The sequence below is a fragment of the Rhinatrema bivittatum genome, chromosome 13 (genome assembly GCF_901001135.1).
Source record: "Rhinatrema bivittatum chromosome 13, aRhiBiv1.1, whole genome shotgun sequence".
Taxonomy (NCBI): Eukaryota; Metazoa; Chordata; class Amphibia; order Gymnophiona; family Rhinatrematidae; genus Rhinatrema; species Rhinatrema bivittatum.
Genome location: NC_042627.1, coordinates 65,172,103 through 65,189,867, shown reverse-complemented (window position 1 = coordinate 65,189,867; position 17,765 = coordinate 65,172,103). Strand labels below are relative to the sequence as shown.

General features: G+C 49.1%; 1 protein-coding gene across 2 annotated transcripts in view; it reads right to left on the bottom strand.

The window, feature by feature from the left end:
- ADAMTSL5 (ADAMTS like 5) overlaps window positions 1–4,978 on the bottom strand; it is a 38,015-nt gene extending 33,037 nt beyond the window's left edge. The window contains exon 1 of one of the 2 annotated variants that reach the window (XM_029574411.1): window positions 4,859–4,978. In XM_029574411.1, coding sequence (XP_029430271.1) covers window positions 4,859–4,869 — 11 coding nt within the window. In that variant the 5' untranslated portion in view covers window positions 4,870–4,978. Of the gene's footprint in view, window positions 1–3,770; window positions 4,819–4,858 lie in introns of those variants that run through there. The other variant, XM_029574410.1, reaches the window with a different exon arrangement.
- Between the last annotated feature and the right edge of the window lie 12,787 nt (window positions 4,979–17,765).

The window sequence follows — 17,765 nt, the reverse complement described above, 5'->3', positions numbered from 1 at the left end:
CGCACGCACATGTACACCCGATTTTATAACTTGCGCGCTCAAGTTATAAAATCATGGGTCGGCACGCGCAAGGGGGTGCACAACTGCGCAGCCTTCCCCGTTCCCTTCCCCCTAACCTGACCTTCCCACCACCTCCCCTAACCTTTCCCCCCCCCAGCCCTATTCTAACCGCCCCCCAAATTTTTGTTTTACCTTTTGCACTTGCCTCCGGGCAGGCGCAAGTTGTGTGCGCCGGCCGATTGCCGGCACGTGATCCCCAGCACAGCGGCAAATATGGCCGCTGTGCCAGGAGCCTGACCCCGACCCCGCCCCACCCCCAGACCGCCCACACCCCGCCCTGCCCCTTTTTGCAAGCCCCGGGACTTACACACGTCCCGGGACTTTATGCGCGCCGCTGGGCCTTTTTAAAATAGTCCCGGCACGCGTAACCTTTTTAAAATCCGGCCCATAATCCATTGAACATAAAAGCCATGTATCTACGCCACACACTCAATCACAAAACTAAATTCAAATTACCCCACACTATCGATCACAAAACCAACAGAGTTAAAAATGTACTAAAAACACAAAGCATAACTAATCAGATAAATCATCTGCCCACTGCAACGCAGGAATGATGCCACCATCTCATCTTGAACAGGTACTGAACAGCTGTCACATTCAAACGCTGTCCACAAAAACTAGATTTGAACCAATGGCCTGCAGATCAGTTTTCAGTATTTTATTTTCAGTTCTGCGGGCAGGAAACCATAACTTGTCTACACAAGGCAGTTTTCTGCATAATCAGAAAAGTTTACACAATCATCCAAAGACAGAACACGTCATGGCAGATGATTTCTATAGAAGCCCTGGCCACTATCAAAAGCATGGGGGAAAGCTGTTAACTGATCGGTTGCATGATGGCACAACCTTTCTCCTGTCAGTCCTGTCCTGAATAGCAATCACTTTGTGATCGAAATGTTTGAGTTTCATGTTTTTGTTATGCTATTGGGACACTTCCATCACCTGGCTGGGGGAGTAGGTTTGCTCTGTAGGAAGGAGAGCACGACAGTTGGAATAAGGATGCTCTGGTCTTAGAAGAGGCCAAATATGAATGAAGTACATATAGCGTACTGTAACTACAGCCTGAGGTTGCAACATTAGAGGAGGTTGTAGAGAGGATGCAAAACACTTCCCAACTGTGCATGTTGCTGGTTTGCAATATCAGCATTCTCTGTTGCTTCCTAGTACATTCTTACTGTGGGTCCAGTGAGACTGGGATGGGAGAGGCGTGTACTGGGCAGGGGAAAACATTTCATAGCTGCTGGGATTCATAGCAGTTGATTGAGGTGTCCTTGAAATTGCATTAGGCCAGGGAACAAATGCAGACTGTCACATTGACTTTAGTTGCTGAGTAGCTGGTGCTCTCTCATCTTCTGAAGGAGAAGACAGAGGCCAGTAGCTCCATCCCAGCAGAAGCTCTGTCTCAAAAGATGAGGCAGCACCAGCACTGGCAAATGGCAAGAGGCTAGTGACAGAAATGGTGAGTAGTAACAGGATACGGGCAAGCATCATTACTCTTATTTAAAAAAAAATGTCTATTAAAATGTGGCATACCAGAGTGTGCTTGATAACAAAAGGGTGTGCTTAGACACAATACATCTGACAACACGTGGAAAATTCACACCCAGTGTTTGATGCATTACATAACAGTCAATCATGATTACTGACCAGGATTCAATCTATAATGGTATCTGAAACAACCTGAAATCCATTCATATTTAAAGCTTTCCTTTTTAAGTCCATATCTTATTCATTTTATGGCGGCATTATCCTGAATTTGTTTACACCAATGCACCATACATGGGTTGAACTTCCAAAGTGCAGCTATAGTAAATTAGGTTGCAAGTAACAGCTCAATGTCCTATACTGAGGCGGAACCATTGACCATTCCCATCTTCTCAAGAGTCCCAACAGAGGTGTCAGAAGCACAGCTGATTAATAATATCAGAAATCTCTTGGGTGACATTCCCCCAAAATTGTTTAGCCCCCTTGACAGTCTCACCGCATGTGCAAACATGCCCCAGTCTCCCCACAGCTCCTCCAACAACTTCCAGCAAAAAGTTTGGAAAAGAAACACGGTGAATGATAAATTCTATGCCATAACTTAATCATCAACTCAACGCATATAGCAAAAATAGATTATGTGCAGTTGTCCAAATATTTTTCCAATCCTTCTCATCAAGTGATGTTTCCAAATCTTCATTCCATTTACTGATCAATTGTCTCAGGCTATCATTCCCAAATTTAGTCAGTGATTGCCCCTATATATTATGCAGATATCTTTAGTGCATCTGCCCTTTTCAATAAGAAAATTTTCCATCCCATTTAGTTCACAGAGGTCCATGAATATTCAGAACTTAATAGCATTATTACTCTACCACTATTCTGTACAACACTGAACATTAGACTGAGTAATACAGCTCTAACAAACACATTAGAAATTACTAAGAGCACAAGCATAAGTAAATGCCATACAGGGTCAGACTAAAGGTCCATCCAATCTAGCATCCTGTCTCTGATAGTGGCCAATCCAGGTCACAAGTACCTAGCAGAATCGCAAATAATAGATCCAATCCTTCTTACCCATAACCAGGAATAAGCAGTGGGTTTTCCACTGGAGGGAAAGTCCATAATAATTTATGGACTTTCCCTCTAGGACCTTGTCTAAACTCTTTTTGAACCCAACTTTGCTAACTGCTTTCACCACATCTTCTAGCAACAAATTCCACAATGTAACTGTGTGCTGAGTGAAAAAATACATTTGTTTCACTATTAGATTCATGGAGTGTCCCCTAATCCTAGTCCTATCTGAAAGGGTAAATAACCATTCCCTGTTTACCCGTGCTATCCCACTCATGATTTGATAGCCCTCTATTATCTCCTCTCAGCCATCTCTTCTCCAGGCTGAAGATCCCTAACCTTTTTCCCTTCAGCTCCTATATTCCCTCCCCTTTATCGTTTTGGTTGCATTCTTTGTCTGCTATGTCTTTTTCAGATGGGGTGACCAGAACTGCACCCATACTTAAGGTGTGGTGGAACCAGGGATCAATACAGAAGCATTATGACCGCCCCTGTTCTAATTTTCATTCCTTTCCTAATAATACCTAACATTCTATCTGCTTTTGTGACCATCACTGGTCTAAGGATTTCAAAGTATTGCTTACAAATGACTCCAAGGTCCTTTTCTTCTGGTATGGAACCCAGCATCATGTAACTATAGTTTGGATTATTCTTCCCTATATGAAACACTTTCAACTTGTTCACATTAAATGTCATCTATCATTTAGATGCCCAACCAAGGTTCTCTGGCAATTCCTCCACAATTGCCTGGTGATTTAACAACTTTGAATAATGTTGTGTCATCTGCCAATCTGATCACCTGACTCATCATTCAGGAAATATTTATTTATTTAACGGTATTTTATATCCCACAGCAACCACAGTTCGGGGTGGGTTACAATGAAAGAACACCCATAATAAACAAACAATCCATACAGTAAAACAATAATATAAAACGCAGCGCTTAAACGTAGGGGGACCTGGAAATCAAAACCCAGTCTCCACTCACCATAATCTTGCTGGTCCTCATTAATAGCTACACGTGCACTGCTAAGACTCCCAGAGGGAGGGATATGCCACTTTTAACTGGGACTCGAGAATTAAACGTTCAGTGTCTGGAAATATTGCAACAAGTGCTGTGTTAAAAAAAAAAAAAGATAACAACTTACCTGTAGCCGAGTAGCATCCTTCCCCTTCTCAGTGCTTAAAGAAGCAAAGTCAGCCTGTCCTTGTCCCTGAGATGCAAACTGTTGGCCTTCATATAGATCTCTCTCTAGTCTCGGGGCAGCTTTAAGATCCACTGTCAATCGGTCCGCAGTGCTCCGGTGTGGAGAGTCCGCCCTCCCCAGCCCGGCTCTCTGGTCTAACCATGGCCATGCAGGGGCATTGGGCTCGCCCCCCCCCCTCGGCTGCCTGCGCTGGCAGCTCCTTTGCCTTCTGCCTCGGAGAGCTGCAATCTGGTTTTTTTCCTTTTTTGAAGATTGTGCTGATTTATTTCATAACTTGCTGCCACATCACAGATGCAGGAAACGAGTCGAGACAAATCGCCGATTAACTCTTTCTACAAGAGTCTAGAGAAACTACAAAGCATTACGAGCAGCTCCGTGGAAATCCGCCTCCTCCTGGCAGCCCCTGCAGCTGGCAGGATCGGGGCGAGACGTCTGCTGCCCAGCTGCCCGGGGCATTCCTCCGGCGGCCACGTGCAGTGAGTGCCCTCTGCTCCCGGGGGCGGACCCTCCGGTGGGAGGAAATCCCCGGGCCGAGGAGGCTCCGGTAGTGACCAGAGGTCAGCACCTTGCCCAGTGCGGATTCTGCCTTCCCAGCCTGAGCTGCTCCCCAGGAGCTGGGCTGGCAAAATGTTTCTCGGCCGCGGTGCAGCCTTTGCCCTCCTGTATCCACCTGGGCGCTTCCTGTTCAGAGCTTATTTCGGTCCCTTGCTGCTAAGCTGTCGGACTTGTTTTGCTTTTCTTCGCCCCCTGTTTCACTCACTGGATGATGTTTCTCTCTCTTTTGTTTCCTTTTGCTGTATTCCCAGCTATGCAGGCAGGTGAACCTCCCTCTAATGTCCTGGCTGCAGCACAGACACAGCAGGAGCCTGGCTGTCACATTTCAATCAGGCTGCATCACTCTCTCTCAGCATCTCCGTGCAAACCCTCCCTCCCTGTGCACGCCCTCTCTGTCTCCCTCTCCCGTCCTGCCCCGGACGGGCGCAGTCACTTTCTCCGGATGCTCTTTCTGGTCACTTTTTCTCTCTTACCCTGACTGCATGGACTTTTTCCGCCGTGTCCCAGTCTTCAGCTTCCCTTTCCGATTGTGTCTGTTCCTCTCTGGGCTCTCATCGGAGTTTCTGAACCTGGACACACCTGGCCCGCCCTTAGCAGCACCAGGTTCCCCCCTCAGCCAATTGCAGCTGGGACGCTCCTCCCCCCCCCCCCCCCCCCCTTTCTCTTTGAAGACATTAATAACTTTCCTTCCCCGCTCAGACATTTGTCCCTGGTGCCCAGAAACACCCGCAGGAGCAGCAGCATTGGTGCGTTTTTCCCAGCAGCCTAATCACTCCTGCTTCAAATTACATGCAAGGTCCTACCACCCACAAAGGAAGAGAGGTACGACTAGTATCTACCATGCAGGCGCAGGGGAGATACTAGATAGGGCTTGCAAGCCTTGCTTAATCTGCAGCTAAATCTGGGTAAATAAACTCTTGGGTTCCAACCTGAGAGCTCACACTGACTCCGCATGGATTAAAATGGCTCACAGCTGAAAAGAGCCCAGTCTGAAAGCAAGGGTGCACAGCCTCGGTCCTCCATTGTATGCAAATAGATCTCATGCATATTCATTGTGCAAGCCCCCAAAACCCACCTGGGTTGGAGGACCAAGCTTGTTTACCACTTGTATGTGGAGCTGCACCTTGTCTGACTGCCGACCTGGAGGCTTTTGTTTTCCTTTAAAGCAAGTTGAGGTTTGTAACCGGGACAGATTCAGATTCTCTTCCCCTGCTAATCTCCATCCTATACACCCAGTGCCGGCCTACGGGCAGCGCGCGAGCTGGGTTATTGCCCAGGGCAGCCTGAGAAGCATCAGCATCACCCACTGGGCTGGTCTGGGGAACCAGAAAAAAAATGAGAGCCAATGGGGGGGGTCCATGCGGAAGGGACTGCAAGGAGCCTGATGCTGGAGAAAATGAAGATGCATCCTGGTGATGAGCCTGGGCCTCACCACGCAAGGAAGAGAAGCCCCAGAAGGGAAAGTAAAGTGCCAGCAGGGTCTGGGAAACCCCAGAGGAGCCACAGTTCCTGTGCTGTGAGGCCCTTCAGCTGCCGACTACACTGTCTGCTGTGGTAGGAGAGAGAGAAAGAATTAGGGATGAATGAAAGGGGGAATTCATGAGGGGGATGAGTGGAAGTGGAGGATGGGGTGGGAGGGAGGGAGAATTAATGGGCAGAAATGAGCAAAGGATGAAAAAGGGAGGGATAGACAGTACGGGTTAGAGAGGGAGGATGGGGTAGGTGCAGTGGGGGAGAGGGAGGGAGGGAGGGGAAGGGAGATCAGCTGAGGAAAGAGCAAGTGGGACAACGTGGGGATGGAAAGCGGTGGGGCACAGGGGTATGGGAAGGAGGGCAAGAGTGAGGGAGTGATCGTGGAGTCAGGCAGAGAGGAGTGGAGACGGTGCAAGGCAGTGCGATATCCTAACGCCTCTGCCAACACATAAACCCCCCACCTGGACATACCCTTATACCCCCCCCAGCAACTGCGAGACATACAGGTAAAATACCCCCCTGGACCTACCCTTATACCCCCCACAGCAACTGCGAGACATACACGTAAAATACCCCCCTGGACATACCCTTATACCCCCCACAGCAACTGCGAGACATACACGTAAAATACCCCCCCTGGACATACCCTTATACCCCCCACAGCAACTGCGAGACATACACGTAAAATACCCCCCCTGGACATACCCTTATACCCCCCACAGCAACTGCGAGACATACAGGTAAAATACCCCACCTGGACATACCCTTATACCCCCCCAGCAACTGAGAGACATACACGTAAAATACCCCCCTGGACATACCCTTATACCCCCCCACAGCAACTGCGAGACATACACGTAAAATACCCCACCTGGACATACCCTTATACCCCCCACAGCAACTGCGAGACATACACGTAAAATACCCCCCTGGACATACCCTTATACCCCCCCCAGCAACTGCGAGACATACACGTAAAATACCCCCCTGGACATACCCTTATACCCCCCATAGCAACTGCGAGACATACAGGTAAAATACCCCCCTGGACCTACCCTTATACCCCCCACAGCAACTGCGAGACATACACGTAAAATACCCCACCTGGACATACCCTTATACCCCCCACAGCAACTGCGAGACATACACGTAAAATACCCCACCTGGACATACCCTTATACTCCCCACAGCAACTGCGAGAAATACACGTAAAATACCCCCCTGGACATACCCTTATACCCCCCCAGCAACTGCGAGACATACAGGTAAAATACCCCCCCTGGACATACCCTTATACCCCCCACAGCAACTGCGAGACATACACGTAAAATACCCCCCTGGACATACCCTTATACCCCCCCACAGCAACTGCGAGACATACACGTAAAATACCCCACCTGGACATACCCTTATACCCCCCCCCCCAGCAACTGCGAGACATACAGGTAAAATACCCCACCTGGACATACCCTTATACCCCCCCCAGCAACTGCGAGACATTCACGTAAAATACCCCACCTGGACATACCCTTATACCCCCCCCCCCCCCCAGCAACTGCGAGACATACAGGTAAAATACCCCACCTGGACCTACCCTTATACCCCCCCAGCAACTGCGAGACATACAGGTAAAATACCCCACCTGGACATACCCTTATACCCCCCCCCCCAGCAACTGCGAGACATACAGGTAAAATACCCCACCTGGACCTACCCTTATACCCCCCCAGCAACTGCGAGACATACAGGTAAAATACCCCACCTGGACATACCCTTATACCCCCCCAGCAACTGTGAGACGTACACGTAAAATACCCCACCTGGACATACCCTTATACCCCCCCAGCAACTGCGAGACATACACGTAAAATACCCCCCTGGACATACCCTTATACCCCCCCAGCAACTGCGAGACGTACACGTAAAATACCCCACCTGGACATACCCTTATACCCCCCACAGCAACTGCGAGACATACACGTAAAATACCCCCCTGGACCTACCCTTATACCCCCCACAGCAACTGCGAGACATACAGGTAAAATACCCCACCTGGACATACCCTTATACCCCCCCCAGCAACTGCGAGACATACACGTAAAATACCCCCCTGGACATACCCTTATACCCCCCCAGCAACTGCGAGACATACAGGTAAAATACCCCACCTGGACATACCCTTATACCCCCCCCCCAGCAACTGCGAGACATACACGTAAAATACCCCACCTGGACATACCCTTATACCCCCCACAGCAACTGCGAGACATACACGTAAAATACCCCACCTGGACATACCCTTATACCCCCCCCCCCCCCCAGCAACTGCGAGACGTACACGTAAAATACCCCCCCTGGACATACCCTTATACCCCCCCCCCACAACAACTGCGAGACATACACGTAAAGTGCCCTTTTTGACCTTGCCGTGCAGTCCTAGACTTGCTTTCCGTGCTGCTGTGTTGCGGGACGCGTCCTCGTTCCATTATTAAGGGATGGGGAGTGTCTGCTGCACAAATGGAGGTTCAGGGATTTTGCTGGGATTCTGTCCCATCTGCTACATGCTCCAGACTTCGCGTCCATATAGAAGGAATAACTGGGTTATTTTGTGATTATTTATTAGAGATGTGAATCGTGTCCTCGATCGTCTTAACGATCGATTTCGGCTGGGAGGGGGAGGGAATCGTATTGTTGCCGTTTGGGGGGGTAAAATATCGTGAAAAATCGTAAAATCGTGAGCCGGCACATTAAAACCCCCTAAAACCCACCCCCGACCCTTTAAATTAAATCTCCCACCCTCCCGAACCCCCCCCCAAATGACTTAAATAACCTGGGTGTCCAGCGGCGGTCCGGAACGGCAGCGGTCCGGAACGGGCTCCTGCTATTGAATCTTGTTGTCTTCAGCCGGTGCCATTTTCCAAAATGGCGCCGAAAAATGGCGGCGGCCATAGAACAACACGATTCCACGGCAGGAGGTCCTTCCGGACCCCCGCTGGACTTTTGGCAGGTCTTGTGGGGGTCAGGAGGCCCCCCCCAAGCTGGCCAAAAGTTCCTGGAGGTCCAGCGGGGGTCAGGGAGCGATTTCCCGCCGCGAATCGTTTTCCGTACGGAAATGGCGCCAGCAGGAGATCGACTGCAGGAGGTCGTTCAGCGAGGGTTCCGGCGCCTCGCTGAACGACCTCCTGCAGTCGATCTCCTGCCGGCGCCATTTTCCGTACGGAAAACGATTCGCGGCGGGAAATCGCTCCCTGACCCCCGCTGGACCTCCAGGAACTTTTGGCCAGCTTGGGGGGGGCCTCCTGACCCCCACAAGACCTGCCAAAAGTCCAGCGGGGGTCCGGAAGGACCTCCTGCCGTGGAATCGTGTTGTTCTATGGCCGCCGCCATTTTTCGGCGCCATTTTGGAAAATGGCACCGGCTGAAGACAACAAGATTCAATAGCAGGAGCCCGTTCCGGACCGCTGCCGTTCCGGACCGCCGCTGGACACCCAGGTTATTTAAGTCATTTGGGGGGGGGGGGTTCGGGAGGGTGGGAGATTTAATTTAAAGGGTCGGGGGTGGGTTTTAGGGGGTTTTAATGTGCCGGCTCACGATTCTAACGATTTATAACGATAAATCATTAGAATCTCTATTGTATTGTGTTCCATAACGGTTTAAGACGATATTAAAATTATCGGACGATAATTTTAATCGTCGAAAAACGATTCACATCCCTATTATTTATTTGATTTATAACATTTTTTTCAAAGCGGTTTACATTCTAGGTATTTCTTTGTCCCCGGGGGGGCTCATAATCTAAGGGTCTCGCTTATTAAGCATTTTTTCCCATAGACACAGAAATGGGAGAAAAGCCTCAGTAAATCCGGCCCTAAGTTTGTACCTGAGGCAGTGGAATTGCTCAAGGTCACAAGGAGCGGCAGTGGTATGTGAACCCTGGTCTCTTGGTTCATTGCCTGCTGCTCTAACCACTGGAGCTAGTCCTCCATTTTACTGGTATTTTTACCAGTGACTGAAATCGCACAGGGGTTTCGTTCTGCATAGAAGGCCCTTGGGACTTTTCCTTGCAGTATCTTTTATTAATTGTTTTAAAGGTGGTGGCGGGGGCTGTGCTGTGGGGATGGACTTTACACCCCGCCGCCCGCCCCCCCCCCCCCCCCCAGCCAGTGCTGCTGTCTAGAGACCCTGTTGGTGACATGGGACCATCGCTCGGGGAGGGCGGAGGAAGCGAGAGTCTGTATGAGAGAGTGAACGTGTGAGTTCAGGTGCGGGAGAAGGGAACCCTCTTCTTTCTCCATGGGGAGAAAAGCTTGCATGAACTCCCCCCACTAATCCATGCCAAGGGCCAGGAGGGAAGAGGGGTTGCCATGTGCCCTAGAGCTGGCCCTGTACATGTAGTTATGCCCAAGTGATCGTGCCCCTCTGTTGGCATGCCTGCTCCGCAGATAATCAGATGCACGGAGCTCAGACCGCTCCATGTGCAGGATCTGGAAGGGGAGAATAGTTTTATCAGCGGATTAGCCACTCATAAATGCGCTCACCATGCTTCTGGGGGATGAGAGGACAGGAAAGGTCCCACATTAATGCTGGTGCCTGCTCGGGTTTACCTTATGCTCATTAGCTTCTTTTAGACGTGTTTCACAATTAGTATTTTTCCATTTCAAGTTGTCCTTCTGCCACCTCTGGCGGTGAGGGAGGAGTTAGCTTATTTTTTTTTATTCTTACATTTGTTTAGCTGTTCCTCTGTCTCCTTTGAGTTGTTTTAGCTTTAATATGTTTTCAGCGTTTCCTATTGCTTTTTCTCTGTCTCACCTATGGCTGAGCAGCTTTGGCTGCTGGCCTCATTAAACCCAGCTATTTGAGCTGGCGCTACAGCCTCTAATCAAAGGTTCTGCTTTCCAGGTGATGACAGATGGTGGCAGCAGTGTGTTCTGCATCTTAGTGCCTCTGGCCTGGGTTTCACGTGCTGACTTTGGACATCTGATTAGGGATCCCCTTTGCCAAAGGTTTTGTCCATAGACACAAAATGGGAGAAAGCCGTTAGCAACCCGGGTCCTAGGCCAGACCCCCAAGCCCTCCAGGTGAAGAGCTTAACCAGCCAGAGCATGAACTCCTCACGGGGTCTCCATCAACCGCACTGAGGACAAACCCAGCAGACACTGTTACAGAGCGAGGCTGTAGCGAATACGCACATTACGCAAACCCTCTGCCAGAAGGTGATCGGGATTGGGAGCAAAACTGAAATATCCACCTCCACAGCCCAAGCCCAGCATTTCTGGGCATTCCCTCCCTCCCTCTGCTGTCAGCTCCTGGAATTTAGTGCAAGAGAATTAAAGACAGGAAAGCTCTTGTTTTCACTAACCCATCCACCCTGCAATAGACATTTAGTCTGGTCAAAATGAAAGTTTATGAGGTGGGAGGAAAGTAGTCAGGGGAGAGCCCTGGCTCCTGTAATGAAGAAGTAATGCTCCATGGCCAGGAGCTTGCTTTGCACATATCTTGTTTCAAAGGCAGGATGGGCTGATGCAGATAAATAAACGGTTTGATAAGCAGACTTACTAGGTAAAGAATAACACGTGACAAGGGGTGGGCTGCTAAAGAAATCTTCACAGCACACCTGTGGAGTATTAGGAGGCAGGAGATTTCACCAGCACCTGAGGTGGATGTTTACATTTTTATGAAGAGTGTTTATAATCTATTGAATTCAGGACCCATCCAGTGGCGTGGTGGCAATGCTGAGGGACCTAGATTCAATCCCTGACTCCGGTCTTCTGCTCCCCCCCCCCAGTTAGGCCAGGGCTGGGGATGCCATGGAGGTTGCAGTCACAGCCCCCCAGGGGAGGGAGTCTTGGTCATTGCTTCAGAAAGACACCCAGTGGCTGGAATCAGGTAGCTTTAGCGGTAGTGTTGAGTGCCGAGTTTGATTCCAGGGTCTGGCCCTTGGGATCTCTGGGCCAACCAGGGCTAGGAACGCTGCGAGGGTGGAGCGAGTCCCGGTCATTGTGCAACAGTGACACCTAGTGCCAGATTCAGGACCCGTGACCGCAGGGTTCCCGAAGGCGCTCTGGAGCATGGTCCCCGGCCCAGGACTGTCACTGCATAAACCATGCTAAGTATGTGGTGGGGCGGAGGGGAGAAATATAAAAGAAAAGAAAAAAAATCCCCTTACTTGTGAATGAAGCTTACAACGACACCAAATCCCAATGCCGGTTCCGACTGAGCTGGAAGTACAACGGAGCAGGAGGAAACTACCGCGTCAAAAAATGTTGAAGCCAAATACTTTCAACGTTATTGCAGGCTACAGTTATTTGAGCAATTAAGAAAGAAACTGACACAAAATGGGGAGAACAGTTTCTAGAATTCACAGCCTGTGCTGCTTGCTTCAGTTCCTACAGTTTCCTGTTAAAGTGGGGAGTTTTTCAGCATTGTCTTGTACCATCTGAGTGCTCTGACTTTCGGCTTATGAATACATTATTTGTTAGGACAAGTGCAAAGAGAGGCAATTGCAGGGGAGAAATGGGCTTCTTTGCAGGTAGCCGTGACTGGACCAGCATAAGAACTCTGTGCAAAGCTACACAGGTCCTTCCTCCCAGGGTATGCCCTAACATCTGCAGAAGAGAGCAACGTCATCTGGAAAGCCCCTCTGCAACCTTTAGAGCGACCTTCCCAGTAAAAGAGCAGGAAACCTGCAAACTGTTCCTAAGATATCGTGGCCCAGTGACAGCTTAGGAGCACCAGAATACCCCCACATGAAGGACGGAGACTAAGATTGGGTTGCCGTCTGTCTTGATTTTTTTTTTTTAATCCAGACTGTAGATATTTTTGGGGTATTGTATGGAAAACACATGTTCTGAAATGTCCTGATTTTAGCCTTCCAGCTGCAGGCTAGCATCTGATCTTCCCCCCGCGGTTATACAGCACAGTGTGTGCTTTGATGGCTCTTCTAGATTCAGTATGTGTTGGAAACATTTATTTTGCATCACTTACATAGACTTCAGACTTTAATCGGAGGCCTAAAACATTTTACACAACAGCAGCTGAGGGAGGAGTGAGGAGGTGTAGGTTAAGAGAGAGTCCCAGGATGCAGGAGATGGGAGCCTGAAACTCCTAAGGAAGACTGGGGATTCAGGGATTGAGTGGGGGGGGGGGGGGGGGGAGAATGAGAGTAAGGGGCACGTGGCAGGGAGAACAGGGATTCAGGGATTGAATGGAATGAGCTGAGACTCGGAGATTGGGTGGGGGAAGGGGTGAGGCCATGGACTCATGGATTGGGTGGGAGAGAGTTGGCACTGGGAGATCTCTGCGTGGAGACTCGGAGATTTGAGGGGAGGGTAAAAAGATGGGGAGCTACAGGTGGGAGAGTTTAAGATATGGTATGGAGGACCTGGAGGGCTAGAGAGGGGGCAAGAAGCAATGAAAAGAGATCGGGGGTTCTGGAGAAGGTGAGAGGATGGGAAATAGGGATGGGGGCTGAGAAAAGGGGAGTTGGAGACAGGAAGCCGACAGGGAAAGAGGTAGGGTTTGTAAGGGAGAAGAGGCAGAGGAAGGAGGCGAGTACAGATGGTAGAAATGGGGTTCTAGAAGTAGATGAAAGACAAGAGGGGGAAGTAGAAGGCTGAAGACCTGGAGGGATGGGTGGGCTGGGGAAGAAGCGGACAATGGGGGGAAATGAGAGTGACAATGGGCATAAGACACAGAGGTAGGATGGAGGCAGTGCAGGAGTAAAACTGACGGTGGGACAAGGTGAGGAAGACGACAAGAAGGGAGAGATAAAGTGATGGAGGTGGCAGATGGGCGAGCATGAAAGGGGATGACTGGAGGGGATGGGAGAGCTTGGACAGGAGTGAGAGTGAAAGGGAAAGGAAAGGTACTGGTTGGGAGGGTGGATGGAGAGAGCGCATCAGCATGGGGGTAATTGGGAGGGAGCACATTTGAGAGAGCCAGAAAGGAGACAACTGTTGGAGGGGAGTCAGATGGCTCGAGACTGGTAAGGGGAGCTAGCTGACTCCCCTGTCCCAATCCAGTGAGGAGGAGACAGAGAGGGAGCAATGGAAAAGGGAAGTGGGGAGGTGAAGGGTTTGGACAAGGAGAACTGGCGGATGAAAGGAGGGGAAAGAAGGAAGAAATCTAGTTGAGTGGATAGATAGGCAGAGAAGAGAGAGATGGAGAAAAACTAGATAAGGAAGATCAATGTTGGAGGAAAGGAAAGGAGACCCTGGAAAAGGGGTTAGAAGAGCAATATGAGAGAAGTGGAAAAAGGGTCCAGGACCACTCAATTAGAGAAATAAAATGTCCAGACAAAACAGGCAAGAGAAAACCATTTTATTTTCAGTTTAAATGATGGAATATATCCGTTTTAGGAATGTGAATCTTTTACAGGAGAAACTGCACTTCCATTTCTATTTCTCCACAGTTGCAGTTCATGCAGTCTGTGTGTTTCTATTTCTAACCTGTGCTCACTTGTTCTGTATTTGGTGAGGGTCTGCCTGTGTTCTGCACGTGTGACCAAGCTGAGGCTTTATGCTAGTGTGCAATTTCTGTGTAGGGCTCTATAGCACTCCAGCGTGCTTTGTTTTCTCAATAGGAGGTGCATTGGTGTTCTAGGGCTCGGTGTAATATTTGTAGTGTGGGCTTTTCATAGGAGGTTATTTCTGTTTTAGTCCAGGGAGTGCTTTTGGGATCTGGCAGGCTCACTATATAGATCTGAGAGCCTTCTGTAGGATTTTTACCTCACAAAGTGCCTGGTAGTGGAGGCAGCTTGTCTTGCTATTGCAGTTACTGAGGTGACAGTAATTTTATTTTTTTCTTAGTATTGTAAGTTGTAAGGGAAACCTCTGAACCCATTGTTAGGGATGTGAATGTGGATGCAGATGTTTATATTGGGGTTCTGTCTCATCTTGTACAGAGCCCAGACTTCACTGCTGTTCTTCAACCTGCAATGGGGGAGGGACCAACAACGCCTAGGGGGCAGCAAAAGCTCCTCTTTGTCTCTGGGATGGGGGGGATTGGGTAGGGAATGGGATCGCACTGTATTGGAGGGGCAGGGAGATATCCTGGAGGGAGCTGCAGCCTGTGTCCTGCGAGAGGCTGAGAGTTTTCACAGGACAGGATGGGGAAGTGTTACAAATTTCAGCTTTTGCACAGGGCGCCAGCTGCAGATAACCATATCTTAAATCCCGGCAGGAAGAAAACCCGGAGCCTGGAAGCAGAGCAAAGCCCTCCCCCAGAGGATAGAATTCATTGTATTTCAAGCTCTCTTTAGCAGCAGCGCAGATTGGCAGGGTCCAGGGCTCCATCCTGCCTGCAGAATTCCTTAGCCTGGGAACAAAGGCTGGCTGGAGATAATGGCACCTCCTCCAAAACCTTTATCTAGAAACAGACGGCAGCAAAGGACCAAATGATCCACCCAGGCTGCCCAGCAAGCTTATGCCAGCATCTGCTGCTGCACTGTCAGTTTACCAGACCGCAAAAGTCAGGGTCCTCCTTGGATGCTGTTTGAATCCAATTTCCCTTAACCCTTGCCGTGAAAGCAGAGAGCTATGTTGAAGTTGCATCAGAAGTATCAGGCTTAGTAATTAAGGGTAGTAAAAGCCGCATCAGCAGGTTATCCCCAGGTTTATTTGTTCCCCAAAACGTAAAAGTCAGGACCCTTGGTGGTTGCTGTCTGAATCCAATTCCCCTTTTCTCGCTGCCGTTGAAGCAGAGAGCAATGATGGAGTTGCATTAACGGTATCAAGGCTTATTCGTTAAGGGTAGCAACTGCCGCACCAGCAAGTTACCCCCAGTTACCCCCATGCACTTTTTATTTTCATCCTCTAGCCTTTAGGGATCCACAGTGTTTATCCCATGCCTCTTTGAATTCTCTCTCTGTTTTCAATTTCACTACCTCTTCTGAAAGGGCATTCACTAGTATCACTACCCTCTCCCATGAAGAAGTATTTCCTGACATTGGTTTTGGGTCATCCTCCCTGGAGATTCATTTTATGGCCCCTAGTTCTACTGATTTCTTTCCAATGGAGAAGGTTTGTTGATTGTGCATCATTAAAACCTTTCAGGTATCTGAAGGTCTGTATCATATCTCCCCTGCACCTCCTCTCCTCCAGGGTATACATATTCAGATCCTTCTGTCTCTCCTCATAAGACTTCCAATGCTGACCCCTTCCCCCCCATTTTGGTCACTCTTCTTTGGACCACCTCTGTCCTGTCTTTATCCTTTTCTAGATTAGGGGCTCCAGAACTGAACACAGTACTCCAGGTCAGGCTTCACCAAGGACCTGTTCAAGGGCATTATCACCTCTTTTTTTCTTATTTACATTCCACTTTTCACAGTGCTTCAAAGTGGATTATATTCAGGTATTGTAGGTATTTTCCTATCCCCAGAATGCTCACAATCTAAGTTTGTACCTGAGGCAATGGAGGGTAAAGCGACTTGCCCAGGGTCACAAGGAGCGACAGCAGGACTCGAATGCTGGTCTCCTGGTTTGTAGCCCACTGCTCTAACCACTAGGCTACTCCTCCATGCCACTTCTTACTGGTTATTCCTCTCTCTATGCTGCCCAGCATTCTTCTGGCTTTAGCTATCGCCTTGTCACATTGCTTCGCCACCTTCAGATCATCAGACACTATCACCACAAGGTCCCTCTCCCAGTCTGTGCACATTAGTCTTTCACCGCCCATCACATACAGCTCTTATGGATTGCCACATCCCAGATGCATGGACTCTGCACTTCTTGGCATTGAATCCCAGATACCAAATCTTCAACCACCGTTCAAGCTTTCTTAATTCACTTTTCATTCTCTCTACTCCTTCATGCATATCCTCTCTGTTGCAGGTCTTAGTATCATCCGCAACTAGACAAACTTTACCTTCTGTCCCTTCTGCCAGGTCGCTCACAAAAATATTGAGCAGAATCAGTTCCAACAACGATCTCTGTGGCACTCCACTTAACACCATTCTTTCTTCAGATCTAAGACCTGCAAGGGTCCAGGTACACACAGGGCTATGTCAAAAGAGTTTGTTTACTAAAACGGGTGAGGAGGTTAACGCAATTCTTTCTCACCTCATTTGAAAATCAGGATGCTATAGCCTAGGCATTAGTGAGCCAGGGACCATGGTTCCTCCAGATCATGAAAGGAATACATTACAGACACATATAAAATACTTATCTGCAAATTAACAGTTCAGTGGAAAAATATTTAGAAAACTTAGGCACCAGTCAAAATATTTAGCAACTATGGACATTACTTTCCTTGTTTTGCTATTTTGTTGTTTATTTTTATGTATTTTGTCCTGACTTTTAGCTTTATTTTCTTTTTTGCTTCTTTTCCTTTCTTTTTACTTTTTTTTGCTGTTCTTTGATTTCCACTTCCTGCTCCTGCCCTCTTCCCCTCACTATAGGAGCTCTTCCTCCCTCCTTCTGAGCACTCTCCCCACCTCTTCCAGCTTTTAGTCCTGCTTCCCCCCCCCTCCCGTCCCTCTTGCTCTCTCCTCAACCCCACCTTCCCCAGGGCTTGATTTTCTGCTTCCAGGTATTTTCATCCCTCCCAGTTCCTTTACTTTCCTCCAGGCCCTTTTTCACCCCCTTCATCTCCCTCACAGCTTCTTCCTCTTCTTCCAGGCATTCTTTCACCTTCCCTATCTCCTTTCTTCCCTCTCTCCTTCTAGTCTCTTCCTAGCCTGGAGCCTGCCGGCAGGAGTGGCAGCTGCCACGTCTAACCTTAGCCCTGCGCCCTGCTGGTGCTGACGGCAGCTGCATCTCTCCCCAGCCCAGGTCTTGCCAGTAGGAGTCTCTCTTCCAACTGAATTATAGGTAACTCTTCAACCTGGCACCCAGGATGTTTCCAGCAGTATCAGTCACGGAACTCTTCACAACACGGCCTCCTCTCATGTTCTTAATTTTAATCATTGGG